General features: G+C 58.2%; 1 protein-coding gene across 2 annotated transcripts; it reads left to right on the plus strand.

The window, feature by feature from the left end:
- Positions 1–2,710: 2,710 nt before the first annotated feature.
- RPS6KL1 (ribosomal protein S6 kinase like 1) lies at positions 2,711–10,333 on the plus strand (the record flags this gene model as incomplete). Of its 2 annotated transcripts, none has more annotated exons than XM_084264080.1 (8): positions 2,711–2,948; positions 3,395–3,519; positions 4,537–4,629; positions 5,633–5,680; positions 6,382–6,514; positions 9,426–9,515; positions 9,668–9,750; positions 10,223–10,333. In XM_084264080.1, the coding sequence occupies 8 exons, from the start codon at positions 2,711–2,713 to the stop codon at positions 10,331–10,333; spliced, it is 921 nt and encodes a 306-aa protein (XP_084120206.1). The 2 variants fall into 2 exon arrangements, with proteins under 2 accessions (XP_084120206.1, XP_084120205.1); XM_084264079.1 differs by lacking the exon at positions 9,426–9,515 and adding an exon at positions 10,042–10,137.
- Between the last annotated feature and the right edge of the window lie 1,374 nt (positions 10,334–11,707).

The following is an 11,707-nucleotide window of genomic DNA, read 5'->3' on the forward strand; positions in this document are numbered from 1 at the left end:
ATTGCACCTAACAGTGACGTGAGGGTCAGGGTTGGGGCCTGCTACTCCATGGCTCCCGGTCTTGGGGGCTTGCAACCACCACCCATGCTCCCTCCCAAGGGGACCAGCCACTGTCTGCCTATCTCCCCTCTGTGTTGCTCTTAGTCGTGCCTTTTTGGAGGCTCACACCAGTACCTCCTGTCTGCACTCACTGGCCACAGTGCTCATATCCCCTGAGCACCTACAGACCCCCCCCATGACCTCAAGCACTGCAGGGTGGAGCTGTAGGAAGGGACTGGTTCCCTTGTAAAGGGACCAGGACAGACCCCAGCCCCAAAAATAGTGGGGAGCAAAACAACCCTGTGTTAGTACTCCACGGACAGGCAGCACCCAGTGCCACCAAATCCCCCACCCTCACCCTGCCTGTGAGCCCCTTGCAGAGGGGCAGCAGTCTCATGGGAGCAGCATGCCACTAGTTATCAGCATCCCTGAACTCCCTGCCTCTCCCAGGCTTGCAGAGCAAAGGTCTGTTTAACAAGGCTTTAGGAGCCAGACCTGCAGCGAGCTGGTTTAGAAGGAGAGTTACAGGGGACACAAAACATGAGCTGGGCTGTACTAGGAACAAAACAGTTCCAAAAGTTTGGGGAAGTACCTGGAAAGGCCATGTGGGGATCAGCCCAGAGCCGTGACGTTGGAGCTGATCAAGTCCTGATGTTAAAGCTTCGCTGGCAACCTCCACCCTCCACGATCCTGGGATGCCAGCAGAGCTCTGCTTCCCAGCAGCTTCTCCCTGCACACACGGGCGCAGGTCTCCCACGTGTCTTTGTGCAAGGGATGATGTGCTGAGGCCCTCACCTCTTGCTTGTGGCTTACAAGATTTTGCATCCTGGCAAAGGTGGGCATAACCCTTCTGCTTGTTGCAGCCAGCCACGCTTGCAGTCTCAGTGTGTGCTAAGGTTTGGCCAGATCTCACACATCGATTTCAGGCTGTAAGGAAAAAGGGCACCTCTCACCTCCCCCCCCTCCTTGTTATTCGTTGGTGCTGGTCTTGCTTTGGAAGTTCTCACTTCCTGAGAAGTGCCACAACCTCTTCAGCAGGTTAATTTAAAACTAATCCCCCAAATTTTAAAATCCTCCAGGTAGCACTGAAATGGGAAACTGGAAGCCCATGGGTAAGGGCTGCTGTGCCTCAGGGCTGGCACCAACCTTCTCCCCTTGGAAAGCTCTTTCTTACAGGCCAGTCCTTGGAGCAGTTCTCCTTGTCCATGCCTTTGGCTCACTCTCTTCTGCACCAGCCCTTGTTCCCTCTGCCTTGCTGGCCCTACAGTAGGGCAGGGGTGGCTCAGGGCTGAACCACCCCAGCATCACCCAAACCTGGCCCCACTCAGCTCTGCAAAGCTCCAATGTGGGCTCCCAAAAGGGGGTCTACCCACCACCTTCCAGCTCCTCCCTTCCTATGCAAAGGAGACATGGCTTTACCTGTGTGAACCCACCCAATGCTTTAAATGCAGACCCGATTGGGACTCTGGGCAATGGCTGGTTTACCTCTGCAAGGACTAAAGGAGGGGTTTGGCAATGATCTCACCAGAGTTCTGTTCCCCTCCTAGTGACTCCACACATCTCTCTATCTCCCCAATACCCAAAGCCCTCCACACATACCTCACGCTGCCATTCAGGCTTGAAATAAGTTCCCAAAAACCAGACGAGTCTGCGAGAGCTGGTAGGAGGGATGGACGAGACCCCAAAGCCTCAAACAGCTCAGCAGGGGGTGTGGGTGCCCCCTTCGGAGGCAGGTAGAGGCACGGGCTAGTTTCACCTTATGGGAGGAAGGAAAGACGCTGGCAAAGGCAGATCTTAATGAACGGGAGCTCTGTTAATTAAGGACAATTAGTGGTGACTAACGACGCTAATTAAGTACCAAGAGCAATGGCGCTCAGCGCACCTTAATGGGGCGGTGAAGAGCAGCGGCGGTGGCGCATCCCGGCCGGGACACCCCCTCCCCTCCCCTCCCCTCCCCTCCCCTCCCCGCCCCGGACTCTCCCGGCGCAGCCCCCGGTGGGGATGGGGATGGGGATGGGGATGGGGATGAGGATGAGGATGAGGATGAGGATGAGGATGGGGATGGGGATGGGGATGGGGATGGGGATGAGGATGAGGATGGGGATGGGGATGGGGATGGGGATGGGGATGAGGATGAGGATGAGGATGGGGATGGGGATGGGGATGAGGATGAGGATGAGGATGAGGATGGGGATGGGGATGGGGATGAGGATGAGGATGGGGATGGGGATGGGGATGAGGATGAGGATGAGGATGGGGATGGGGATGGGGATGAGGATGGGGATGAGGATGAGGATGATGGGGATGATGATGATGACGATGATGATGATGATGATGATCTCATCCGCAGCCAATCGGCGCCGCCCCAGCGGTCCCGCCGCCCCGGGGGCGTGCGGCGGCATGCGGGGCCCGACCCCGCCCCGCCGCATCTGTCGGCGCCGGAGGATGCTGCGGGCAGCGCTCGCGCAGGTGCGTGGCCGCGGGGGCCCGGCGGGGCCGGGCACGGGAACGGGGATGGGGGGGGGGGGGGGGGGGGGGGGGAGCGGGGGGAAGGTGGGGCGGGCGCGATGCGGGTCACCGGCCGGAGAAAGGGCCGGGGCGTGCGGCGCGCCTCACCCCGCGCGTCCCCGCTTCCCTGTCTCCCGGCGGCGCAGGGCGGCGGTGCGGGGCCATGAGCCGGCCGGAGGCCGAGCCCTGCTCCCGGGCGCTGGCGCAGGCCCGCGTCTACCTGGGGCAGCTGCGGAGCCGCGTCTCCCCGGCGGGGCCCGAGGGCGGCGGCCGGCGGGACTACCTGGTGGAGGCGGCGCGGCAGCTGCGGCTGGCGCTGGAGCGGGATGTCAGCGAGGACTACGAGGAGGCCTTCAACCACTACCAGAACGGCGTGGATGTGCTGCTCCGCGGCGTGCAGGGTGCGCGGGGCCCCCTCGGTGGGCGGGGAGGGGTGGGGTGGAGTGAGACATCCCTCCGGGGAGCACGGCCAGGGGACCAGGACATCCCTCCTGGGAAGCCAGGGAGGGGACCAGGGCATCCCTCTGGGGAGCACGGCCAGGGGACCAGGACATCCCTCCTGGGAAGCCAGTGAGGGGACCAGGGCATCCCTCTGGGGAGCACGGCCAGGGGACCAGGACATCCCTCCTGGGAAGCCAGTGAGGGGACCAGGGCATCCCTCTGGGGAGTATGGCCAGAGGACCAGGGCATCCCTCTGGGGAGCATGGCCGTGGCACTGGGGCATTCCTCTGAGGAAACCAGGGAAGGGGGACCAGGGCATCCCTCTGGGGGGCATGGCCAGGGGACTGAGGCATCCTTCTGGGGAGCGTGCCAGGCCTGTCACACTCGCCCTCTGCACTGCCCACAGTTGACCCCAACAAGGAGCGTCGGGAGGCTGTGAAGCGGAAGATTACACAGTACCTGCGGCGTGCGGAGGAGATCTTCAACTGCCACCTCCAGCGGGCTGCAGGGACTGGCAACCCCACTGCCACGGTGAGGGCCTGGTGTGGGGCAACACAGCATCTGTGGCACTGGGAAACCTGGGGCACACACACACACAAAGCAGCCCCGCTGAGCCTCCTTGGCCACCTCTGCTGGGTGTCATGGCACAGAGAAAGCGGCAGACACATCAGCTGCAGAGTGTCCTGGCATGCTGGTGGCTGGGAGGGACTGGGCAGCCCTTTGCCCTGCCTGGAGAGAAGAGCTGAGGTGGGCCTAGCTCGCCTCAGGCACCCCCAGGACCTCCTGCCACCCCCAGGGGTGTATGTTTTAGCTGGCAACCACCGTACTGGTGGTTTTGGTGGGACTGAAGCCACAGGGGTACCACTTTGTCAGGTGTTAAAAATATTGTCTTCCCTGTCACTGTTCCCAGCTGGATGGAAACCAAAGACAACACCTACAACTACCTGAAGGGAGATTGTAGAGAGGTGGGCGATGGTCTCTTCAGCCAGGTGACAGGAGATAGGACAAGGGGCAATGGCAAGAAGCTGCCCCAGGGCAGGTTTAGATTGGATATTAGACAAAAATTTTTTACTGAAAGAGTTGTCAGGGCCTGGAACAGGCTGCCCAGGAAGGGGCTGAGTCACCTTCCCTGGATGTGTTCAAAAAAAGGGTAGATGAAGTACTTAGGGATATGGTTTAGCTTAGGATGGGAATGGTTGGACTTGATCTTCAAAGGTCTTTTCCAACCTTGTGATTCTTGTGGTCTTGTGACAATGCCAGATCCCCTTGGTGTTGAGGCAGTCCATGTCCATGTGTGAATTCTGGAGTGACTTTCCCTCTGTTGCAGGTGCAAGCTTTCCCTGAAAGCTTCAGAAATCCAGGAGCTGGCCAAGAAAATGGTTGAGCTGATGTTAGGAATCAACCATGGCAGTTAGGAAGTTGTCTTTGGGTGTCAACCAGCCTGGCAGTATTGTTGCCTGCTTTGAAAAACTATGTGGGCTTCTCCTACCCTCTGTCATGGACAGTATCATCTCCAGGTCCCTCACCCTCTTCTCTCCCACCTTGCAGGGTTACAGCAGCCTGCGCTTCCGGCCCATCAGGACGCTGAGCTCGGCAGTAGAGAACCTGAGGAGGTGTAAGGTTGTGGGGGTGATCGATAAGGTAACGACCCAACCTGGAACTGGGGGTGGGAGTGGTGTGTCAGGCTGGGGCTGGGCCACAGGGAGTGTAACCTGGAGGGTCCTGGTAGATGGGCTGGGCTGCTGGGCCCCAGTACACCCTCCAAGGAACGTGAGGGTTACCATCCACAGCACTCCCAACGAAGGGAAATTCCCAGGTGAGGATGTGAGACTCTTCAGGGGTTAGTTGGGAGGTCAGTTCATGTCCCCCATCCTTCTGCTCACAAGACCTCCCAAGGTAGTTACACGGGTGGCGACGCATTAGGTTCTCTCCTGTGCATGGAGTTGTGCTTGAGGGCCACTCTTAGGGGTGGTTTAGACTTCAGCAGAAGATGAGCTATCATAGAATCATAGACTGGTCTGGGTTGGAAGGGACCCCAAGGATCATAGAGCTCCAACCCCCCTGCCACAGGCAGGGACACCAACCTCCAGGCCTGGATCCACACAAGGCTGCCCAGGGCCCCATCCAACCTGGCCTTGAACACCTCCAGGGATGGGGAATCTACTACTTTTCTGGGCAGCCTGTTCCAGCCCCTCACCACTCTCTCTGTAAAGAACTTCCCCCTAATATCTAATCTAAACCTTCCCTCCTTTAGCTTTAGTCCATTCCCCCTTGTCCTGCCATTATCTGCTCTTATCCACATGAAGCAACTAATCAGCACCACGTGACCTTGGAGTGCAAATGGCGCGCCGTCGCCACGCGCACGCTGCCACACTGCTCTCCTCTGCTGGTCACTCCTCTTGCTGAGTGACAGGAGCCACCTCTTTCTTTAATCACCTCTCCACTCCCTGGCTCTGTGCCTGTCTCATTGCTAAGAACCCATGGTTCGCCTCTCAAGGGTCGGGGTTGGAGCACCACCCAGCTCCTTCAGCTGGGTGGGAGTTTGCGGTCCCAGAGCGGGGTCCCTGGGTGGCTCCTGTAGGCTGTGTGGTGGGGTGGGAGCAGTCGCTGCTTCTGACCAGTGCTCTGTGTGTGCTGCTCCCAGGTGCAGATCGTCCAGGATGTGGCCACTGGTGGGACCTTTGTTCTTAAGGTGAGTGTTTTCAGTTTCATCTGCCTGCTTAATCATTCCAGAGCCTCCTTGTCCAAGCAGATGGCTGGGGCAGGTAAGAGGACCAAAGAATAGCAGATCACAGAAGTGCTAGAGGAAGTTTGTTGTTCATAGAGCTTCTTGTGGTTCTTTGGGCTGCCTCAGCCATCTTCTGTGATCAGAAGGGAAGTGGTTCTCCTTGGTCAACCATCCCTCTGCCTTGCAATGCTGCAAGCCAAGCTTTATGGCTGTGTTAATCTGGGTCAGCCCCTGAAAGAGGTGATGGGTGTGGTGCCCTCAGTACAAACCCTGGGGAACTTCCCAGTGCCCTGGGAACTGAAACACTAAAGGACTTTCATAATTGGACAAGGAGGCTCTGGCATGGCAGGGAGAAGCATCAGTTCCAGAGGGGAGAAAAGAGGGCTGGGGTGGCAGGTTCCCATCTGAAGGCAGTAAGGGCTGTTGTGAGGAAGGCCATGCTCTGGAGCAGTAGTGTTCTCTAGGCCCCACAGTGCAGGTGGGGGGCACTCTGCCTCCGCAGAGCTTTGCAGAGCCAGTTGTCATGGCTGGGGGCTGACAGGGAGCTCCACTTCAGCTGAAGTAGGGAGGCAGCCATGGGGTTTAGCAGATGGTGCGCTACCTTTCTGGCTTGTCTCCTCCCCTGTCTACTGTGCTGTCATGTCCATCTACCTGTACCTCCTCAGAGCCTCCCCAAATCCCATGTTGAGACCCGGGAGCGGCAGACCATCATCCCTCACGGGGTGCCCTTCATGGTCAAGTTGCTGTGCTACTATGTGAGTGAGGACTCCATCTTCCTCCACCTGGAGCACGTGCAGGGTATGGACAGCATTGCCTCCCATCTGTGGAGCATCCTTTAAAGCCTCAAATATACTTCTGCTGATGTTTAGGGAATGTTTTTTATGGTGACAGCAAAAGACATCTCCTTCTTAGAAGGGTGGTAGGTATCAGAGCTTGGAGACTTTGTGGAAGTTGCTGCTCAGCTGTATTGGGGATTCTGGAGGTTTAGTATGAGCTGGCTGGGGAAGTAACCTAGAAATGGGTCTGTGGAGACCCAAGAGGGGGGAAGGGGGTTGTGTGCGTAGGGGGTCTTATAAGGAAACTAACCCTAGGGACCACTGAGTCCCACGTGAGGGAATGGTGATGCTTTCTGTAAGGAAGTTGATGTGGTCCAGGGTTTTGAAAAGAAAAAAAAACTCTTAATTTTACTGGTGGTGTTTGTCCATGACAGGGAAGTGATGGAGTAGGAGAACCACAGGAGGGAGTTCACCTAGATGTTGTAGAACAAAAAAAAAAAAATCCTTCAATAAGACTTTTATAACACTTTTTATTGGTTATAAGAGAAGAAGCCACAGTGGATTTTGAGATCAGACCAAAGGGAGGAGACAGAGGATTGAAGCATAAAGGGTGGGGAGCACACTGGGGTTGGGGTACAAGAAGGTGGCTAGCTTGGGGCTTGTCCCAGATCCTGCTGAAGTGTGTCAAGTTAGAGGCTTGTCCCAGGGACCTGCTTTGCTCTCTGCTGTGTAGGGAGCAGCAGGTGGAGTCAAGCAATGACCAATAAAGCCTGGCTTGTGTTGGAGAGCAGCCTCAGCTCCTCAGGTGTTGCTGTAGGATGAAGCTGCAGAAAGCAGCCAGTATCTGACTGTGGTGGGGCTGGGAAGCCCTGGCAGTGTGCTGTGGGCTCCAGGGCTCACCGCTCTGGCTCATGCTGTGGGAGCTCTCTAGCATCGCTCTCACGTGCTGGGGAGAGGCTTTCAGGGGATCAGGGGCATGTGTGGAGATGTGGCTGGCCTGTGACATGGAAGCAGCAGAGCTGGGCTCAAGGAGCCTGCAGAAGGAAGAGCAGGGCTGCTAATGGAGAAGGGAATGGAGCCTTTGGTGTGGCATTGGGCATGGTGTGCTTGGAGGGCTGGGGAGTATTCTGCATGGGCTTGAGCTTTGCTGGGGAGACTAATGATGCTCAGTCATGTCCCCGGTGTGTGGGGCTTGGCCTGGGGGATGCCCTCTGCCCCACCACTTCTTCTCTCCTCTTTCCAGGGGAGACGCTGTGGTCTCACCTCCGCTCCAAGTACTGTGCCCAGCAGGGCTCTGCTGAGTCCAACACCGTTCAAGCCCCGAGGGACTGTGGCAGAGAGGACGGCGTGGGAAGCTCCCAGGGCGGCAGCCAAGTCTCTGCTCGGAGAGGCAGAGGCCTCCTAGGCTCTGTGACCCACCAGGGACTGGGCCACACTGGTGCCTTGGCTCCTTGGGAGCAGTCCCCTGACACCATGGACCCAGGCTCGGGGACCCACCGCCAGCTTCGCACGGCTCCCGCCGGTGACACAAGGGCTACAGCTGGTGGGCAGGATCTAAGCGCGACTCCAGCTGTGTCTGGCACTGTGGGCCACGTTCCAGCAGCGCCAGCCAAAGGCCCTGGCCATCCTACCAACCAGGGCCTGGTCGTCTACCCCTGGGATGCTCTAACCAGTGGCACAGGCTGCGTGTTGGAGAGAGCAGCCCCCCAACAAGACCCCAGGCCGTGTGTGACTGAAAGGCTGCCCCAGACACTGGGCCCTGTGCTGAAGACTGCAAGAGGGGGCCTGTCAGGGGCGAGGCAGCCACCATTTCAGCAAGCGCCTGAGGTCCCCTGGGCTCGGCCTCCCTTGGCCTTCCCCGCTCAGAGGCAGCTTCGTGCAGGAGCGGCCCTGCCCAGCTCTGGCAAGCCCCGTGGGCCTGACCCAGCGGTGCAGCAGCCCTCTCAGGGAGCAAACGTGACCTGTGGCCGGCTCAGAGAGCAGCTGCCATCAGCACAGTGCTGGTCTGCGGCTTCCCGTGGGCATGGCCGGAGAGCGTGGGCTGTGAAGGAGGAGCAGGTGCAGCTGTGGGCAGCAGAAATCCTCCTGGCCTTAGAGGGACTTCACCAACAGGGTGTATTGTGCCGGGATCTCAACCCCAGGAACCTGCTGCTTGATGCAGCTGGTAGGTAGTGCCCAAGGCTGCAGCCCTGAGGAGGAAGAGGCTGGGAGACACTGCCATTTGCTCCATTTCCAGGAAATACAAGACTTCCTTGGGTCTGCTTTGGGGGAGGGTTGGGAGCCCAAGGAGGTTTGGATGTTTCTGAGCCTGGAAGCGTGCTCTTGGTTGGGATTTCCAAGTGGTTATTACAAGATACAGCTCTGCAGTGGGAGAGTCAGGGGCCGTGACCACAGGAATGCATTGGCCCTGCTCCTGCCTGGCTGCCTGGGAAAACCCAGCGCGGGGAAGCTGAGACCAGCTGAACTGTTCCTGAGCTTAGCAGGACTAGAGTGTTCCCCTTCTTGTAGTTACTGCCCACAGGGCTATTCTGGAGCTGTCCCATTCCTTCAGGTCGTGGGTACTGGTGGCAGTGCGAGCCAACTGGCTGGCAACATCTGTGGCAAACTGGAGAGGTACAAATTGCTTAGGAATAGCAAAATGCAGAGAGCTTTGCAAGAGAGCTTTGCTAACCTTCCTCCCTTTGGCACTGCTGCTGTTCTTGATGCAGCCTGCTCTGAGATCCATGAGCTTGGAGCCCACCTATGAAGTCTCACCAGTTGCACGGTTGTGCTGGGCATTTTGGGCAAGCCAGGGGCTGTACAGTGCCTCTGTGTTTGGGGTGCAGTGCCCTGGCTGTTCCCAGGCATGGAGATAGGGCTTGGCCTTGTGCTCTGAGCAAACCCCTCAGCTTTGTCCTAACCTCCCTGCTTTTGGCTCTGGTGCTGCTCTGCAGGTCACATCCGTCTCACCTTCTTTGGCCAGTGGACAGAGGTGGAGCCCCAGTACTGCAGCCAGGCACAGGAAGAGCTGTACAGTGCCCCAGGTAAGGGATGTGGCCCTTGCTTTCTCCTGTCCTTGGCCAAGTGCTGCTAACCTGGGGAGAGAGCTTCTGCAGGCAGTGTGAGATGTGCTTGGCAGGGCACAGCTACCATCACTCCCTGCCTCCAGCTCTAATGCCTCTGACTCTTTCTGCAGAAGTGGGGGGGATCACAGAGCCCACGGAAGCAGCTGACTGCTGGAGCTTTGGATCTCTCTTGTACGAACTGCTAACAGGAATGGTAAGAGGCAGACAAGCTTTGGAAGGTGGGGAGGAGAAGGTGAGATGGTAGCACAAGAGCTCCCTGCCACCAGGGCTGGGAGGGTGCTTTTCCCTGCTGACATCTCAGCACTGTGCCAGGTTACTTTAGGTATGTAATTCCTAGTGCCTGGGCATGATCTAGGGATGTTCAGGGCCCCAGGCTTTAAATCCTGCTCTGTGGAGCTGTGGGTGGTGGGTGAGGATGAAGGCTTGGCAGGGTGCTCGTCCCCTTCTCAGTGCCTCTGCTCACTGTAACCCTCTGCCTCCTCAGCCACTGTCCCAAAACCACCCTTCAGGGATTCAACCTCACACCCAGTTGCATCTGCCAGAAGGGCTCAGCCTGGCTGCTACCTCACTGCTCACCGAGGTGAGGGGCTGGGGTGGATGGGAGGGGAGGATGGGGACGAGAGGGTCCAGCCACTGACCCATCTCCTCATCACATTTCTCTGCAGCTTCTACAGTACGACCCAAAACGGCGTTTGGGCTCTGGAGGAGGCGGCATGGCAAAGCTGAAGTCCCACTCCTTCTTCAGCACCATCTCCTGGAACAAGCTGGTGGGCTAGGCAGGCTGTCCTTCCCCCAGGGAGCCGGGCATGGAGCCACTGTCCCGGGCACTTGTGGCCCCAGGTGGCAGTGCAGCTCTGCCTGCTAGGGGAGGTTTGCCTGCACGGGCTGCCCTGGAGCCGGGCATGCATGAAGTTTTGCAGCCTTAAATGTTCTTCTGTCTCTGCTTTGCTTGTTGGTGTCTCAGAGAGGAGGCTGCAGTCTGTGCCAGGCGCTGTTCTCCTCTAGGCCCTCTTGGAAGGAGCCAGGTGCCTGCCCCCAGGGCTCTGCTTCTGGGGCAGCCCTTGCTCAGCTTCACCTGATGTCCTGAGCCTCCCACCCTATGGTTTTTATTTCTGCTGCTACCACAGTGATCCCCCACCCCGTTATTTTTTGTGGCTTCCCAGCGCCTCTCCTCCGGGCCCTGGTGGCTGGTGCCCAAACAGGGGTCTGTGCCCATCCCTGGCTGCATGTCTGTGTGGGTGATGCCTGCTGCGGGGAGAGATGGGAGGGAGCCCTCTGCTCTTCTCCCCCAGCCCTTTGAAAAGAATAAACCACTCATTACTGCTTGCAGCACTGTCTTTTTTGTTTCTGAGCTGGGCTCCGAGAGGGAGAGCCCCAAACCTGCCTCAAGCCTGTGTAGGAGCCCAAGGTTTGTGTCACCCACTGGTTCTCAGCACCCTGCAGCCACAGCTTAGAAGGTGGCACTGAGAGCTGTGTGCCCCTGCCTGGCTCATGGCCTTGGGGATCCACGTGGCTGCAGCTCAGAGAGGTGGGAGGAGGCCTGGCATGCCCATGTTTTCTTCTAGCCTTGACATTCACCATTGTTACACCACTGTTAGAGGCCCTCACAGACCTGGATGCTCCTTGCTGCAGGCAGGACAGTCGCCCTCCCACCCTCTTCCCTGTCCTCCGAGCACAGGCGTGCCTGGGAGAACAAACAGCAGAGGTTTAAAGGGATGAACGGGGAGAACCAGCACTGGTAGAAGGGGGCTGAGAGTAAATAAAAGCCAGGATTAAGGAAGAATAATGGCAAGGGTAGACAATGGCAGGACAAGGGGGAGTGGATTAAAGCTAAAGGAGGGAAGGTTTAGATTAGATATTAGGGGGAAGTTTGTTACAGAGAGAGTGGTGAGGGGCTGGAACAGGCTGCCCAGAGAGGTTGTGGGTGCCCCGTCCCTGGGGGTGTTCAAGGCCAGGTTGGATGGGGCCCTGGGCAACCTTGTGTAGCTCCAGGCCTGGAGGTTGGTGTCCCTGCCTGTGGCAGGGGGGTTGGAGCTCTGTGATCCTTGGGGGTCCCTTCCAACCCAGACCAGTCTGTGATTCTATAAGAAGTCTGAACCGCGCAACTCCCCTGCGGCACCCGGCTGCAGCTCCCGCCCGCCGCCGGCGGG

This window comes from Gallinula chloropus (assembly GCF_964237585.1).
Source record: "Gallinula chloropus genome assembly, chromosome: 4".
NCBI lineage: Eukaryota > Metazoa > Chordata > Aves > Gruiformes > Rallidae > Gallinula > Gallinula chloropus.